Source organism: Siphateles boraxobius, unplaced genomic scaffold, assembly GCF_051911475.1.
Source record: "Siphateles boraxobius isolate OS27281-9 unplaced genomic scaffold, OSU_SipBor_1 26, whole genome shotgun sequence".
Lineage (NCBI taxonomy): Eukaryota > Metazoa > Chordata > Actinopteri > Cypriniformes > Leuciscidae > Siphateles > Siphateles boraxobius.
In genome coordinates this window covers 22,023,999-22,042,284 of record NW_027508876.1, presented here as the reverse complement: position 1 = coordinate 22,042,284, position 18,286 = coordinate 22,023,999, and the positions used below count along the sequence as shown (strand labels likewise).

The 18,286-nt window shown below is 36.9% G+C and overlaps 5 protein-coding genes across 6 annotated transcripts; 4 read left to right on the top strand and 1 right to left on the bottom strand.

The window, feature by feature from the left end:
• On the top strand, positions 1–2,413 carry apodb (apolipoprotein Db). Its single transcript, XM_077244919.1, has 5 exons — positions 1–144; positions 1,096–1,235; positions 1,403–1,524; positions 1,613–1,698; positions 1,814–2,413. The coding sequence occupies exons 2-5, from the start codon at positions 1,116–1,118 to the stop codon at positions 2,047–2,049; spliced, it is 564 nt and encodes a 187-aa protein (XP_077101034.1). The 5' UTR covers positions 1–144; positions 1,096–1,115; the 3' UTR covers positions 2,050–2,413.
• A 151-nt stretch (positions 2,414–2,564) lies between these two features.
• otos (otospiralin) lies at positions 2,565–3,782 on the top strand. 2 transcript variants are annotated; one of them, XM_077244921.1, is made up of 4 exons: positions 2,565–2,636; positions 2,763–2,829; positions 3,182–3,205; positions 3,504–3,782. In XM_077244921.1, exons 2-4 carry the CDS (start codon positions 2,769–2,771, stop codon positions 3,689–3,691), a joined length of 273 nt encoding a protein of 90 aa, XP_077101036.1. In that variant the 5' UTR covers positions 2,565–2,636; positions 2,763–2,768; the 3' UTR covers positions 3,692–3,782. The 2 variants fall into 2 exon arrangements, with proteins under 2 accessions (XP_077101036.1, XP_077101037.1); XM_077244922.1 differs by lacking the exon at positions 2,565–2,636 and having other exon boundaries at positions 2,695–2,829.
• Positions 3,783–4,126: 344 nt separating this feature from the next.
• Positions 4,127–6,726, top strand: cops9 (COP9 signalosome subunit 9). Its single transcript, XM_077244071.1, has 3 exons — positions 4,127–4,672; positions 5,054–5,126; positions 6,567–6,726. Exons 1-3 carry the CDS (start codon positions 4,610–4,612, stop codon positions 6,602–6,604), a joined length of 174 nt encoding a protein of 57 aa, XP_077100186.1. The 5' UTR covers positions 4,127–4,609; the 3' UTR covers positions 6,605–6,726.
• Positions 6,727–7,791: 1,065 nt separating this feature from the next.
• and1 (actinodin1) lies at positions 7,792–12,606 on the top strand. Its single transcript, XM_077244917.1, has 5 exons — positions 7,792–7,871; positions 8,681–8,746; positions 9,565–9,609; positions 9,750–9,889; positions 10,490–12,606. The coding sequence occupies exons 2-5, from the start codon at positions 8,692–8,694 to the stop codon at positions 11,942–11,944; spliced, it is 1,695 nt and encodes a 564-aa protein (XP_077101032.1). The 5' UTR covers positions 7,792–7,871; positions 8,681–8,691; the 3' UTR covers positions 11,945–12,606.
• Positions 12,493–15,508, bottom strand: adipoqa (adiponectin, C1Q and collagen domain containing, a). The gene is made up of 3 exons (XM_077244918.1): positions 15,383–15,508; positions 15,070–15,305; positions 12,493–13,981 (listed from the first exon to the last, which is right to left on the bottom strand). Exons 1-3 carry the CDS (start codon positions 15,388–15,390, stop codon positions 13,431–13,433), a joined length of 795 nt encoding a protein of 264 aa, XP_077101033.1. The 5' UTR covers positions 15,391–15,508; the 3' UTR covers positions 12,493–13,430.
• Between the last annotated feature and the right edge of the window lie 2,778 nt (positions 15,509–18,286).

Sequence of the window (18,286 nt, the reverse complement as noted above, 5' to 3'; positions counted from 1 at the left end):
ATTTACATAATCAGCTGCTTCTTGTTACAACACAATCTCAGTCTGTTATGAGGTCTCCTCCTCTCTTATCAGCACACAGTTAGTGTTGCAGCGCACACTCAACACCTTCAACTCTGTGCTTAACAACATCTTCCCCTGAGACAGGTATCCATTTACTTTGCATTGTTATTATGCCTGTTTTGTGATGTATTTTGTGATTTTTTACTGTATAATAATATTTATATCATAATATTTTATCATAATTCTTAAATTGTATTATTTTCTGTCTATACTTGTATTGTGTATTTTTTAGGACTAACGTTACCACATTCATAGAAAAAGCAAAACTAAACAGTAGGCTATTGATTTTATCCAACAGTATGATTTAATCTAGCCTTAACAAAAGCATTACAGTAAAATATATATATATATATATAGGCCTATATTCCTGTCGTAATTTAATCAATACGTGATTCAAAAAATACTATTCAAAAAATGTCGTAACCACAGAGTTTTATAACATAACATAGTTACATAGCACGTGTACGCCACTGATTTGTTCTGTCTTTGCAAACGGGTCCAGCTGGTTTGACAGCTTTAGAAAAAAAAAAACATGCTATTCAAAACAAAAGGCGTCTAAAAAAACATGATTATTTTCTCAGATTCACACGGAGAAACGCAAAAGGTGAAACGCATCCAAAAGGTGCGACTTTAAAATTATTTCTGTTAACTTGAAACGCCAATTTAAAAACGCGGAGAACGCGTGAGACACCGGCAGAAATAACGATACGCGAGTTTTCCGAATGCAAGTTGTTTTTACACTCCATCGCAGTAAACGCCAGACGCGTGTTAACCAGTTTTATACCGCTAACTAATGTAGTGATATAGGGTTGGGAATTGTGATTAGGCCTATTGGCTCAATACAGCCAGTCACATAATTCGGTGGGTCACAGAACACCGGCCCTTATTGTAATTAGACAAAACCACGTAAAGTTATGGATTTTCAAACAAGCCATTGTGCTGAAATCATACACATATCCCTTTAACACTGTCATTGTCACAACATGAAATGACTAATGCCCTTGAGCTCATGACTCCATAACTTTCTCGTCACAGTTGAGACAGCAGTTCTTGACATGATGAAGGCCATGATTGTGTTGCTCATACCTCTTCTGCTTCCCTTGGCTTCTGCTCAGACTTTTCGTTGGGGCCCCTGCCCAACACCAATGGTACAGCCAAACTTTGAAATAAACAAGGTAGGACTATATAAATATATATTTCACCCCCCAAAAATTTCAACTTTTGGGTGGTTTGGAATGACATGAGAGTGAAAAAATAATTACTGATTTTTTTGTTTGTTGAGTGTACTTGTGTTCTTAACATTGTACTGTCTGCTTATATGAGCTCTACCTTACATTTCAAGTACCTTGGAAAGTGGTATGAGATCGAAAAGCTCCCAGCATCCTTTGCGAAAGGCAAGTGCATTGAGGCAAATTACTCGCTAAGACCTGACAACACCATCGAAGTTCTCAATGTTCAGACATAGTGAGTAATATATAGACCAAATCAGGTCTTTTGACTTCTAAATAGAGTTTTCGTCACAATCATTTATCCATGTATCTATATAAAACAGCAAAGGAAAAATAAGAAAAGCAGAGGGTACAGCAGTCGTTCAGGACATGAGGGAGCCAGCAAAGCTTGGAGTCAGTTTCTCCTACTGTAAGTCCATCAATGTTTTCAAATCTAGAACATTAGAATCTCTTTTCTATTGTTTTCAAGTTTGAATAGCATTTCTTTTTTTTATTATTGACTCTTTGTGAATTTTTTTTTTCAGTCACACCCTACGCCCCATACTGGGTCCTGTCCACCGACTACAACAGCATTTCTCTTGTTTATTCGTGCACTGATGTTCTCAGGCTGTTTCATGTGGACTATGCCTGGATCCTCTCACGCTCCCGCATTCTGCCCGCAGAGGCCGTCTACCACGCCAAAGAGATCTTCTCACGTGACAACATCGACGTGAGCAAAATGATACCCACAGATCAGCAAGGATGCGATGGTCCTTTTTAAACAGAGAAACTAAAATTTATAATTTTGGCTCAGAAAACTTTGTGCATTCATGTTGCATAATTTTGCTGAACCCAGCCTGCAATATAGTGCTCTATACATATTTTTGCACATCTTGAAAAATAAATAAAAGCATAACCTTTTGCTAATGAAGTTTCCGGTTATGAAGTTCTCTGTGTCGTGTCATTACTGAATAATGATTTTAATAAACAGTTGTTTATTTTGTGAATGTACTAAATTCCTGTCTGTTCTGCACAATTTGATATGTGCATTGGTCCTCAAAAGTGCATTTTTTTTTATGCCTTTTGGAATGCTTGGTGTTTAGATTTCTAATGGAATATGAATAAATGGAATTATGTTCTTGGAATCTAATGCTTTTTTTGTTTTGTTTATATGGAATGATTCATAAACATATTTGATTTGAAATGCATATCATAGACTGTCTTGCGGTGGTTTCAATGATGTAGATCTAGTTTGGGAGGGGACAATTTTCCTGAACTCAGGGTCCAGTCTGTGCAGAACCTGTCAAGCACAAAATCTTTTAGCTCGCAGAAACTGCCGGACCTCATACAATCAGTGCAGCAAAGGAGGTAATGTCGTTTATTTCCAACACAATTATGAGGGATGCGTGAATGTAGTATAGCAAAAGTTTACCTATTTTTCAATGTTATATTTTAACCTTAATTGTAATTAGTAAAAGTGTGTTTTTTTTTTAGGGAAAGATGAAGTGGAGTGTGCTTTTTGGGGTTTTCTTGCTGTGTTTTCTTGCTAATAATCTCAGCAGTAAGTAGTGTATATTCCTCATATAACTATCTCTAGACATCGTAGGCTGGATATTTGCTTTGAAAGCTATTTTCAGAATATGAGAATTAAAAAAGACCGATTTTAATAGACATGCACTTGGTATTTGTCAAATAAACAAACTGGAATACAGGTTTAAAGGAAAACAATGAAATGTTAATATTAAAAGCACCAAAGACTTGAGTTGTGTTCATCAGGACAAGTTTGCACATAGGAATAATATTTGAGGAGGAAATGCACACATTTCTTGAATCCCTCGGGAGATCCTCAGTTGCCTGAATCAACTCTTTGTAAGGGATTTCATTCACTCTTCCTCTACTTTCTCCTTCCACAGGTGCCAGATTCATTCCTGAAGGGGGTAAACAGACTATTTATCATTTTGTTTACACACCTTTAGCCGGTATATAACCTTCAGTATTAATAGTAGCATTTAAAAAATGCTCAATGAAGCTTTTGTTTGAACACATAATTGGATTGTATGTTGATGCTGTTTTATAATTATATTCTCTATATTAAGTGTATTGTTGTGTTCGTCAGTCTGAGGACACAAAGAGGCACATTTAGACATAACTTCTTCAGTTACACATCATCAGGAATTCTGGAATGCAAGAATTCAGCAAAAATACACAAGCTCTATTTTTCTTTCTCTCACATAGTACCCTATGAAAAGCCCCCGGCTGTGCCCTACTGGTCATATTCCACCTCAGATTTCTGGAACTATGTGGAATACTTCCGCAGCATTGGGGCCTACGAGCAGATCAATGAAATGGCCAGAACATTCTTCGCCCATCAGCATCTGGGAGACACGCTGGGTTATGAAGTGGCAGAGCAACATGAACACTAAGTGGATGTGATTTGTTTATCAATCATAGTTTAGTGTAAGTCACTTGAAACTAAAGATGGTTATTGAAATATTACTAAAAACACTTATAGCCTTATAATGATGAATCTTGTGCCATATTACTATTAATAAAAAGGAATTTATAGGATTCACCGTTTCATTGTAATGTTTCATCAACAGCTTCAGAATGCATGATTGTAATGTATTATTTATCAGTAGGAAATGTAAGAAATAAAACAAAAGTGTCATCCCGATTCACAGAGATTTATTTTAATACCTTTTCTTAAACACTACGAACTACGATAAACCGTGGGGACCGGTTCTCCAACCGTGCCAGTAGGACCCGTTTTCCAGCCGGTTACATTTTGATGTAACGCAACTAGTCATATGAAGCTGAAGCCTGAGAGAAAAAAATCCCCGAATCGATTCCTTTGAACCGTTCCAGACCGTTCGTTTTAAAGAACTGGTTCGATGCGTTTTACGGCATTGATTGTGGCATATTTCATGCTCTACTATACTACTATACTAGAGAGTCATGTAAAACCACATGTAGCCTCATTTGGCTGTTGATGTTTTATTATAATGCTATTTATTTTCGATTAGGTAGTGTCTTAATAAGAGTTTTCGTTGTCAGTCAGTGTACTTGCAGCCTTAATTCATTTTTACATTTACTCCAGTCATTTAGAAATACAGTTTGCATTCATGCACATGTATTGAAAACGTTTTGTCTGAAGAAATCATTCAAATCGACTTTGGAAATTCATTCACGAATCGGACAACGCGAATCGAAACACCACCGGAAACAGACAGAGGGACACAACGAACGAACGGGTTTGGTGAATTTGACAACGAGCTGAAAAACGCACAATTTTAACATTAATTCATCGCTGTTTTGTTTTTTTAAATACTCGCGGTGAAGTTATGAAGCCAGCAGTTGATGAAATGTTTCCTGAGGGAGCTGGTCCGTATGTGGACCTGGATGAGGTTGGTGTTTACACATGGTTCTCAGTACGAAATTCTGTTATAAGACGTTTATCTTTAAATTTACACACGCTAAAAAATCTGAAATATATGTGATCAAACAGATTTATGTGTAATTTCATTTAAGTCTGTATAAACAACAGCGTAACGTAGCTTATGTGTAGCCAATCTTTCTTCTAGCTAGTAACGTTACATAAGTCCAATTTCCTCAGAGGCACACCCTATCTCATTGGTATTTATTCAATAAATGTTTTGTAGATGTTTGTGGTTAATTATTTGTTCTAAAAAGTATGACCTTGTTTGTTTAAAATACATGATTGAGTAAATGTCAGGCCACTGTGTAGTAGCAGAGTATTGGTAGTAGTGCTGCGTGTGTGTTCACAGGCAGGGGGCAGCACTGGACTGCTGATGGATCTGGCCGCCAATGAGAAGGCTGTACACTCAGACTTTTTTAATGGTGAGACTCACAAACTCCATATATGACTCAATTATCTCATATACAATATGTATTGTATTGTATAACACAATACAATACAATACGTTGATCAATTACTTTATTTGAAATGTCCAATGGTTTGTCATTACTAGAAATTATTTTAACGGAAATTCCTGTGCAAGATTTTGTTTTATGTACAAAACCTACAAATGTTCAATATTTATTTACTTTTCCAGGCCTGGAAATGACTATTTTTAATTTCTATATTGAAATCAGGTATTTTGTCTGCTTACAATTTTATTTGTATATCTCCATATGATCTTTAGTATGGCACAATTTTTTGTTTGATATTTATGGGTTGTCTAATAGTTAAATCAGGTTGTATTTGTATCCGTGTTATGTTAGTTTTATCATAGTTTTTTTTGTGGACATTTTTAATTAGCTTTTATTTTTATATTTTTAGTTAATTTGAGCAATTTCGTTTTGTGCTTTTGACATTTTATTCGTTTTTTTTTTTTTTTTAATTTAAATATTGCTTATTTTTTTTCAGTTTAATTTTTATTTATGTCGAGGTAATACTTGTAGTGCTTCATCTTAAACTTATTTAAGCTTTTTGCCAAGGCAACATTTCTAATTTCCGTGTAGTTTGTTTTTCAAATAATATTAATATTTTATTGCAAATTTTTCAATAAACAGAAAACCCTGATATATATATATACATGTATAATGTATTATATATATACATATATAATGTGTTTGTGTTTGTGTTTATGTACTGTATGCATGTGTCAGTGTATGTTATATATTCAACTAACATTTATATTTTATTTCAATTACCACAAATGTTTTCAATAATTTTAGTTAACGATAATAACCGTGATATATGTACTGTGTGTTGCTTCTTTTTAAAAAACATTATTTCCATCATTTAAATTGCTGTTTTCTTTGTTTGCTTGGCAACAGAATATTGCAAAGTGCCTTAGCATGCATACTCTACAATTTCTTTATACTTTTCCGCCTCCTCTATATACTGATAGTAAAGGTAGTTTCAGCTTGGCACAGGCAGTTAAAGAGTATGAAACTGAGCCCATGTAAAGTGCTTTTATTGGGCTTCATTGGCTCCAGCGCAGCAGGTTTCCCCTCTTAAGGCCCCTGTATCCTTCTGCAGCGCTTGAAGTAGCTGAACACGTGTCGGTCAGAGGCGTTTTTATTAGGGAAGCTATTATTTTTGAAAGCTTCACGGAAAATAACCCAGAGACCCCGATAAGAGCTCATACCCTTATTTTAGGAACACCATGTCAGAGATGGATATTTGTGCAGACTATTTGATAAACGCATGTTTATTTAAAAAAAATAAAAAAAGCTCTTCGTATTCAGGTTAATTTGCCAAATTAAAAGTACTGTATTCATAGATAAGTTTTGTGTGTTGTGCTACTCCTTTACACTTCTCTTTCTCCACAGATTTTGAAGATCTATTTGATGACGATGATATTCAGTGATGAAGAGAACGAATATGGACGATTTTCTCCATTGTATAAAATGTTCATTGTTGTGCATTTAAGTGAGTGATGTAGCATTTGTTAATTCTTCAGTTCATTAATAAACTTGTGTGCAATACAAAGTCTTCCCTTTGCCAGATGTTTCCACATTTTAAAAATCCCAGACATTCCAAGTCAAAAGTTGGAATTATTATAAACGTTTTTTCCCTAGGCTGAAATCTGTTTCTAGCCCTGATTGTAGGTTTTTGTACATTCCTGAACATCTGTAAGTGTGCATAATTACATGTGCGATTCACTGTTAACATAAAGCACAGATGTTTTACGCTCTGACATTGACATAAAAATATTTTTCTGCCTGTATATATGACAAAATGTTCAATTTTTGGGTGAACTATCCCTTTAACTCAATCTGCATAACAAACAGGGTTTTAATTGTGAAAGATCACTTTTAATGTCATTCTGTGCAGTTAATTGTGGGATGATGGATTGAGCTGGTGCTTGGCAGATGTGCGTATGAAAAAATGTCCCATGAGGGGTTTTACAAAGTTTGCTGCACTTGACGGTTCAGTGCATTTCGTCTGTGACTCAATATTCAGTATATAGAGATTTGTTTAATGTCTGTTAGCTGAAGATGACAAGAATCGTCGCTTAATGAAACCTTATGGGAGCGTCGTCCTCCATTTACTCAGCAATGTTAAGACACGTATAGGATGGTCCCAGATGCTAATGACAAAATGTAAACTGCACGCATATTGGCCCGATTCTACTTCAAAACAAATTTAGATTTGTTATTGGTTCTAATAAAGCAAAAAAAAAAACAACAACAAAACACTTATTTAGTAACTGAAAGCTAATGTAAAGTTATCAAATATGCTTTTTTTACCTTCTCAATTCTGAAAGCATCTAGTTTAGGAATAGAGCCTTCTAAATGTAAAACATCTGATGTTCTTTTCTCTCCTGCGGTGTCTGTCTATAATTACAACATCTGATTGGTTGACTTGCTTGGCCAGAGAAAGCCAATGGTAGTGTTGGAAGCAGTGTGTACTTGGCCCCATGGGATGCACCTTTTTTGTTTTTAATGATCAAGGTTGGGTTTAAATTGTGGCCAGGTTCTAGCGGTGGCACAGTCGGTGTACAGGGGTGTGTTGAGACTTGTACACGAGGGGATTGACTCACCTTCCTCTTCCAGTCAGTCAGCTGTGGAGCTGAACTTCCAGGCCCAGTCGGCTGTCTCTTCAGTGGTTCACGTCGCCACATCCTAACACAGGTAAGACACAGACAATTGCACATTAACAATATGTAGATGTGCTCCAATTTTTACTATGCTAACAGAATGCACCAAAATTATTTCGTGTACAATTTAAAGATCATAAGAAAATCCTTTTATAATTATGCGTTTAAGAAAATATTTCAAATGTTTTGTTTCTGTTCATCTTGAAAGCTGCGCCAGCAAAAATACTGACATTGGCAGGAATATGATGAGATAGTGTAAACATTTTTTTGGTAACACTTTATTTTACAGTGTTCATGTTACATATGTTACATGTAATTACCATAGTAATAGCAGTAAATGATGCCTAATTACATGCATATAACCCTCAACCTAATCCTAATCCTACCCTAACCCTATAGTAAGTACATGTAGTTAATTAATATTACACTGTACTTAAATATATAATTACACTAACAATGGCACCTTTAAATAAAGTGTAACTTTTTTTAACTTACCTTGAAATGGCAAATGTCTCACAGGGAAAAAACTTCATTTTCTTTGTGCCATTTGTTACATGTTACAACAAATAATGAGCTGTTAATCGACCATACAGAGTAAATTTATTGTCAAATTCTTTCTATATGTAAAAGTTTTCTTTTCCTACTAGATATATTCTTCATCTCCAAATTTTCAAATATTTTTAAATGTAGATCATAAAATATCAGGGAGCAATAGGAAGCTTTTTCTCATAACAACTCTCATTATCATCTTGATTGAGGTTCATAATTTTAAAGTATGGATATGAAAGCTTTTGAAAATGCAAATAAATGCTATAATTAATGTTGTTTATCCAAATGAACCAGGAAGGTTAAGAATGGCCAGATCTTCCATCTTCCATGTGTTGCTGTTAGCAACGTTATTATTACCAGGTGAGATTTCTGAATTATTTTTTATGTTAATAAAATCTGTTCTGTGGTTTTCCTGACAGTTTTAATAAAAATTTGAAAAAACGTTAAGTATGAATCCTTATTTTTATTAGTTCTATAATAAAATACCAGATCTGTTAAAAGCTTTCCCTTTTTATTTATTTATTTTTTCCCAAAAGTCCTGTTTCAAACGAGGGGGTGTCAGGTTTCTGAGTTCTTTGCTCTGCAACTGATAAAACGATTAACCGTTGTCAGCAAAACTCTTAAGTGCACCAGGTTTCCAGATGTGGCAGCAGTTTACAAGCTCATAAAATAAACTTGCTGATCCTCTGAAAGAGCAACATTTCCTTTACCTACATCAAATAAGACACTGAGATCACCTCATAGTAAAGACTACACATCCGTGATCCCCTCCTTTCCATTCCAGAAGAGATGAACGTTATTTCAGAGAGTTAAGATGGAAAAGATGTCAGTTCAGACATTTTCTGATGGTAGGATAATTAGGTTCACCTGTAGGTATATAGGCTCCTTCCCTTTGTAGATTTTATGGCTTTTGCTTGTATGAGCCCAGTTACTGTAGCCCCCTGTCAGGCATCAAAGTGCTGATGTGCGCTGTTTGAAGATTAATTTCCTACAAACCCCTGTATATTACCACCTTCCCTTCCCCCACACAACTTGTAAAACTGCATCCTGCTGCCCTCAGCTCATTGGGTCTTTACTGTCTGTAAGCATTTTCTACTCTGTCTTTGACAAAGGCAACATCTGGTTGAGACTTGGACCCCCTAATTTTTTTCTCTCTCTCTACTCTTCTTCTTTACCAGAGCTTTTGTTGGCTGGCCCTGTGACCCAGCGTTTAAAAGGAGATGGTAAGTATGGCTTGTTCTCCTGTTCTGTCAGTCTTTATTGAGCCTCAAATTCAATCCATATATCTGTTGTATAGCTACAGTATAATCTGTGTGTGAATGTTAGATATGTATAATTAACTAATAGATAATGTTTCTGCCAGATGGAAGTGATGAAAAGGCAGGCGTTGAGGCAGGCCCAAAGAGACTAATCCGCAGCAGGAGAAACATCAGTTGGTACAAGCAGCATTCTGACTTCTGGAGCTGGTATAAATACTTCACTGACAATGGGAACCAAGAGGGAGTGAGTACAGCATATTCTAAACATACAGCACTAAACAGGAAAACACAGTGCACCTGCAGGACCTACAACAACCGTTCGTAGTTTTATAGGTTAATCTGAGGAATGCCCAGTATAATTGGTACCTTCCATATCGATTATTGGTTGATATTTTTTAATTTATCAGTAGCAACCAATGATTTTTAAACGCGCATGGTCGTCGTGCATTTTTACATTTAGATTGTACATTTTGCCATCTTCTAATCCTCCCTAAAAGTTAAATTATTTATCATTTAATAATGTAATTTTTAGCAAATCTGAAAATGAATAACCATTTTTAATTCTGCAGATTATAATGTTGGGATGTCAATATTCACTTGTTTTTAGTGTTTTATTTTTATTCTATCATTTGTTTTTAATTTAATTGTTTTTATAAATTTATTTAAAAAAAAAGTTTTAAAAGTTTAATATCGGCCATTTATCGGTTATTGGCCATCACGTGAAAATACTTACTGTAAATTTAAAACTATAAAAAAGTTAGGGTATGATTCAGGCTACTTATGTTTTTTATGTTGGTTGTATAATCCAAGTACTGAATCAAGATCATTCGTTGTCAACTTTCAGGTTGCAGAGCTGGATCGTGTCTATCTGGCATACTTGCAGAACAAGAATCGGGCTGAGTCACGCAGTTCCTACAAGTTGTACCTCCAGCACCTAGGAGACATATACAAGTCTTGTAACGAGTCTGATGACCCAAACTGCGTGGCCTCGTACACCAGCAGACCCAAGCCCAAGGCTGAGGCACCAGTGCCTGCCCCAGTCAAGTCTTGTGACCCTTACAGAGACCCGTATTGCATGTACTCAAAGGGATACTCATATTACCCCTACTTGGCTCCGGCCCCAGCTGCTGTCAAAGCCCCTGCACCTGCTCCAGTGAAAGCCCCAGCTTACCCCCACACCCCTGTGGTGAAGGATCCACATTCCAGTTACTACTACTACTCTCCGTTGGTGCAACCCTTCCTGTCAGCTGAGAAGAGAGCTGAGTTGTTGCGCATCTGTGATGCAGAAGATGTTGAGTGTCTGCAGTACCATCTCCGTGCTGCTTACGGATACAAGCCCGCTACTGCCCCGGCCCCATCCTACGCCCATCTCGGCTGCGACCCAAAGACGGATCCTCACTGCGTACCCCATATGGCCCAGAAGGCGCCGTCTAGTCTGTATCTACGGTATCCCCATTGTGACCCTCGGGTTGACCCATACTGTGCTTATGCTGCTGCTCTGGCATCCTCGCAGAACCTCGAAACCCCACCTTCTAGCTTGGAGAGATCCTGCAACCCTCTCTATGATAATAACTGCAACCCTCTGACAGCCACAAGGTTTGGAAGCTTGGCCTCTGAAGATCTGAAGGACGAGCCCGCCTCTGAAGCCGGTGCCATGCGGTCACCTTTGAGCCCTCATCATGACCCTTACGCCATGTACCGAGATGCATCTGCTGGGGCTGACCTGCGAAGACACATGCCTACACAGTTCCAGCCTCCAAGGCACCAACCGGAGGAAACTCAACATCCTTTGGGACCTCGTGGGAAGACCAAAGAGGGATATGACTGTTTCATTGGGTATGATGAAGAGTGCTTCCCACTGGGTTCCCAAAACGAGCCCCGTCGTGCTGTGCACAGACAGACGCCCGAAGCCTACGAGCCTCACCTGAATGCTGACGGATCCAGAAATGGGGTGGTCGAGCCTGATCCTGACTGCGACCCAGAGTATGACAGAAACTGCCGCTTGCGCCGCTACGAGGCGGCCGAACCCGCTAATCCTTCACCACAACAGGAGCATCCAGCTCAGGAGCAATCCCACGAGGAGGTCCCCCAGCATCGAGAAGAGTCCTACCCTGAGACCCCAGGCTATGAACAGCAGCAATACGAGCCCTACATGAGTGGACAAGAGGATCCATATGCAGGATACGGCCCCCAGGAACCAGGAGCGACTAGTTTTCAGGATGTCCTGAGAGGATATGGTGGTCGGTATCCTGGCCAGGATGACCACCGTGCCTACAATGGAGACTACAGAAATAAATAAATCCCTGTGACAATGTATGCCAAAAATAGTAGATCAGGACAGAATGTGTTTTTTGTAGATAAATATGGAAATGCACACTTGTAGTAAAGGTGCAGATAAGTTTCACAGGATTTCACTTGATTCACACAATATTTTCGAGAGCTGCTGAAATTTCCTAGCTCTGGAGTTTGACAGCACTTGTATAGGGATTTTTTTGTTTCTTACCCATGTAACCTGGTTGTGTGTCGCAGCTTCTCTAGGAGATTGACTGCTCTATTTTCTAACGGAGGAGCACTCTTCCTAGCTCTTCATATCTTTGTGGAGGGAAAAATAAGCCAAACAAAGTGTATAAAAGATCAATAGTGTAATTGAATGAATGTACTGTAATCATGATCACCTCTCCCATTTTGGTTAGATTCAACAGACAATCTCGCTTCAAATTAATATTTAATGAACTTCTGGGCCCTTGGTTATTTGTATTCTTTTTTAAATTGCCAAATTGATGCTTTGTGATTTGTTTGCATATTTCTAAGATGTTTTTCTTTGAATGTTTCAAATAAAAGCTTCAATGATCTTGAGGTCTTTTTATTTGCCAATGTAAGATTTCTACTGACAAACTACAAAATTTAACAAACAAATAGTTTTTCAATTCAATACAAATAAATGAACTAATTTTTTTAAAAGGCTTTTGGCATAATTTTTTTTTATTTTGATTGGAATATCATACAAGTAAACTAGTATGCCACAACTCCTATTGGCATTCACAGAGCAATGCAATAAACTAATTATGGACACTTTTTCATTCATTTCATGTAAAGCTGCTTTGAAACGATTGTGAAATGTGAATAGTGCTATACAAAGAAATGTCGACTGGATTGAGTGGAAATTGACATGCACACACTAAAAAATAATGAAATAGCCTGCACTAAATTAGCATGCAAATCCATATTTAATAAGCACCCCAACAGTAGTTTAAACTTTAGCAGTCTTATAATTTGCCAGATTTTTGCTAAATCATTCCATAATGAAGAGGATTCTTCTAATTCTAGAACACAGTTAAAGTTGTGAGACAGAAACCGACTAATTGACATTAATAAATATAAATTCTCATCAGCTTTGAAGCTATTTTGGTTAATTAAAAACGATAGTATACTTACAGCGATTAAAGAGTACAACGTAGAAGATTGCAAGTATTTTACACCCCAATACACATTCTAAACAAAAATATAATTATAAGGTCATAGCTCAGCATGTATGATGACACATACTGACCTTGAACATTGATCTGCTAGGATGATGTGTGCAAAACTACACTGCTGTATTGAAAGGAAGCCAGTCGGCTAGATGTGATGTTTAGTGGGTGGGCATGCAGACTCCCTGTGATCTGGCCTATAAATCTAAAATTGACAGTATATATATAAAAAAACACACTGCAAATAAGCTTTGCATGCTCCATTAAACTGTTCAATGAGATTAAGTGAACCTATGGATACAAATACAGATGGTGTCATCGTCTGCGGTTGTCAAATGGGTTGCTTAAGATTTTAGGAGTCAAAAGGAAGCCAGTGAAGGTGGAGTCATTGTTGATATCAGCATAAATCCCTTCATCAAATATGTCATCATACAACTGAAGCCAAACCTCATCTCCAGCAGACAGATTTAAAATCGTCCCTCCAGAGGCCTGATCTAGATTTCCGTTGTGGAACTGGTCAAGAGTGAAGGCCACAGTCCGGCCATTTTGGAACATCGCTACCTTGGTATCCTTCCCGTTGATAGTGAGGTGATATGTGAAGTAGTAGATCCCAGGGATCGCACAACGAAACTTTCCGGAGATGTCATCGTAGTGGTGCTGCTCATTGTAGAAGGTCTTTGTAAAGTGGATTGGAGCTCCACTAGAGGGGGGGATTTTACCTGTAAGTCCCATGCTAAAAGCTGAGTAGTAGGGGAAGGAACCCGCTCCACTTTCTCCTTTCAGACCTGGGTTTCCAGGAAATCCTCTTTTGCCTGTATGTCCTTCGTCCCCTGGTTCACCTGGCTCTCCATTTGGTCCTTTGGAGCCTTGACAAAGATAATTGAAGAGACTTAGGCCACAGAGCAGTAGAATACGGTTGTCAGTCCTGTATTTGAATCCTTAATATGGTTACGTTCACACACAGTTCAGTTATTTACGGGAGTGAGAACTATACTTTCTATAACCAAACTCACACCTGTAAATAGCACAGCACAGCACAAATGCATGTCTAAAGTGTGTTGCGAGTTTTGTGTGGTTTCCTGTAAAATTCAGTGACTGAGGTATGAGGGTTTTAGACCCAGTCACTGTTGTCCACCGGAGCTGCTCCAGTCAGTTTTGTGTTCATTCATTCATACAGACAATATTCAAGACGCTACTGTAAGCTGCTGTGTGACAACATTTTCTCTTGTTAACAGAAGAGTCCACAAAGGTATATTCACTCACAAATTATTTTTTGTGTTTCACAGTTTTATGTTGCGGGTCAATTTAGAATTTTGAGTTGTCAGAAATACTGGTTAACCTGTGATGTGTTTGTTGAACTTTTGTGACTTTTTCTCATTTCGGGTCATGAACATGCCTTGCAAATGGTTCTTTAGTGGCATTGATGGTTCAATGAAGAACTTTTAACATCCATGCGAACTTTCATTCCACAAAAAAAGGTTCCTCTAAGAACTGCTCTCTAAAAGGTTCTTTGGGGTACCCAATTGATGGATTCCTGGAGAGCCACTTTCCTGCAGAGTTTAGCTTAAACCATGATCGGACTCACCTACCTGTAATTTTCTAGTAACTCTTTTGATTAGGTTTGGAATTAACCCCCACCACCAAATGCAACTGTAAAATAAAAGCATTTTTGATGCATTTTGTAATGTAAGTTTTTTTCCAAGTATCCTGTATTTACATATTCAACTGTACATATTTACTGTATGTATTTTGGCAAATGCTTTTTTATGCTTATTGTTTTAACCTGATTTATTTGTTTACCCTATTTATTCGTCTGTTTTTCAGTGTGATTTTCTGTGAATTGTAGGCCTATTGGAACCAATTAGGGTCTTTTTTTGACATTAGACATTAAAGTGTGGTTTAAGTGTATTTTTCATGGGGACTAAATACTATTGGGAGTCTGCTAATGAATCACCTGGATCTCCGATATCTCCCTTGTCCCCCTCATGCCCATCACGTCCATCCCGCCCGGGGATTCCATTGAACCCTGGGGTTCCAGAAACACCCCTCATCCAGCGGGCACAAGGTTCCCTGCTATCCTGCTCAGCCAGCTCTGTGTTCTCCTCCTGAGAGACGCCCAGTCTGGCTGCCATTATCACAAAAAGCACAGCTATCCATGCACTCTTCATCGCAACAGCCATGTGATCAAATCTGTTGTGTTACAATAAAAAAGCATTTAGAAAGCATAAACATAAATTTAAGGAATAGACAAGCATGTTTTGTCCTACCTGGCCATCAAAAGTGTGTTCTTTACAGTGTTTTGTGTGGGGTGATAGCTTGAGCTGTTGTCCTTTTGCCTTTTAAAATCTTGTGTGCAAGTCTCCTCTGTGCTTGTCACACCTAAAAATATCTGACTGGACATGCAAAGCAGCTGTTGGTATTAAACAAGGGGTCACACTCTCACATTCAGATAAGACGGTGAGAGTTTTCTATATTTATTGTTGTTGATTGATTTATTCCTGCTGCCTGCTAGTCAGTTTAATGCACAATTGGCAAGGATAGCTCATAGCTATGTTATCTGATTGTTTTTGAAGCTTTTTGAATATTATGAGGGGTCTGCTTATTTCAGGAGGGAAATGGAGGAGATGACTGTCTGTTAACCTGGTAAAACCCATTTAGTTTGTAATCTAGCCATACAATTCACCAAACAGCTAATATGAAAAAGGGAGAACTTCTGTATCTAATCATAGGGCGCAACCTTGTGGCTAATATAAGTATCGTTATTTATAGAAAAAGCGTGTACATTAGACACAATTTATTATTGGAAGCATATTAGAATGATTTCTGAAGTATCACGTGACACTGAAGACTGCTGAAAATTCACTTTGCCATCACAGGAATTAATTTAAAATATATTAAAAATGCTTTGTTTCACAATAGCCTATTACAGTTTTTACTGTATTTTTGATTTAAAAAAAGTAGCCTTTGGTGTGAAAAATTTTTAAAAACATTTGAAATTCGTACAGAACTCAAACTTTGAAACGGTAGTGTATATATATGTATATATATATATATATATATATATATATATATATATATATATATATATACACACACATTATTCATGAAACAGTTCTCTGTAACAAAAACGAATGATAGATTATTATATGGTAGATTATTAATCAAAACTACATTTAAATGTTAATTATTTTGTTTGAAGCACTGTCAAGGTAGGCTGGTCTAGAATCAAAATGCTACCTCATCCTTTGATAATAAGGTTAGCACAACCGAGCTTAACGGACATGGTAATTTTATCATAATGCATAAGCTATTATGTAGACTATTGCATGAGTCTCCAGGTCTTTATAAGGACTCTCAGAGTTAATTAGACGCTTCATTAAAACAGGAAACTATTAATTTCTCCATTCTCTGCTCTTCCCATCTCAACTGTCCTGTAAAAGGTCGGTGTTCATCTCACACAGCTCCCTATGCACCACCTGACACTTCACTGGACTAATTGTATAGCTTGTACTGATTATAAAATGCCAACATATTTTGGTAAAAACAATGTTTTACTGAAATGTCACGACTATGAATAATCCTCCTCCTATTTCACCTTTGAATCAGCACCATCGATCTACTACTGTGTTTGTTTAAGCCAATATCAGGTGTGAGCACAATGAACACATTAGTTGTGGTCGAGCAAGAATAGACCATGTTAATTGAAATTTTATCAATAATTGCTCATAATAGGTCAGTCATACATACAGAGTGGGTTATTAACCCTATAAAGCCTACTGTATCATATTTGAAACACAAATTTCTCGAAATTAAGGCCTCAAAACTATCAACATGATCAAAGCTTTGCTAAAAAACAATTATTATTGGGTTGTATGCATTATGTTTTGTCCCCCACAATAAAAATCTTTGATCATCAAACTAAGCATTTAAATATCATATTACTTCATTTTATGCAAGTAGTCTTCCATACTATTATAAAGAACTCATTGATTTACATTAAATTAAATGTTTATGATTTTGGACACATAAATATCAGCAAAATTGCACATTTTTTGCTCAGTTTGGGCCTCTGAATAAAAGTTTTTTTCTCCCTATTTTCCTAAATCATACTATATGAGCCATAAAGGACTGATGTATCAAATATGAGGATACTTAATAACAACAAAAGTATATATTTTTTCATATATATAAATTAAACAGTTTAACAGGCCATATGTATACTGTATATATATATATACACACACACACACACACATATATAATTCATATTTCTTCACATGTCAGGCTTTACAGTATTATGGAATGCTTGTACTCGCCGCTTTCTAGTGTTGACAATAATGGTGTGTACAAAAAAAGAGAAAAGTAAATATTTCCAAAATATGCAGATTTTGAAATAATAACCTTTAAAACATAATGACTTGGTAAAGCCATTTAAATATTAGCAATGTAGATTTAGAGGAGCATTTTAGATCCGTTTTGGTACAGAAGTTTTATATTATCAAACAAAAAGAGAAAACTGGAGCATTAAATGTAAGTATTAAGTAACATGCCAAGTAATTAACCAGATTTTTTACATGAAAGCACTATATTTAGTTCAGAGACCTTAAAGAGATTCGTTCTATTGAACCAGTCATCTTTTGCCAGCACAAATAACATGCAGCTGCAGGGAAAGTCATCATTGAGATCATTCAGGGCGCACTCACACTGAACTAATCAGAGTCAAAATGTAAACAAGTGTGCATCGATTACCATGGATACAAATGAGGAATCTGAGTTTCAACCCAGCGGTTTAAAAAGTACGAGGAGGAAAAGCCCTGTGAACAGCATAAATGGCATAAGGCAAATCAAATAGGCTTATCTTACTACTGCAGAGGTTTCCAATATGCCTAGTGAGAGTCATTCGTGGCTGCTTGTTTGCAGCTCTAAAATGATTCCTCTAGAATTGGATTATACAGGTAATAGAGGAATAATACTGTGAGGGGATTATTATGATTATGACAGCTTCATTCAGGAGGGGAAAATATGCAGTTACAGTTGAAAATGGGTTTTAATGACATCCCATGTTTCGGAATAAACTGTTCGAAGTGTAACTTTTAATATTGCTGGAGGTAGAAAGTTGCCAGGCTGAAGTTTAAGGAAAAGTTCCCAAAGCCTGTCAAAGTCTATCTCTC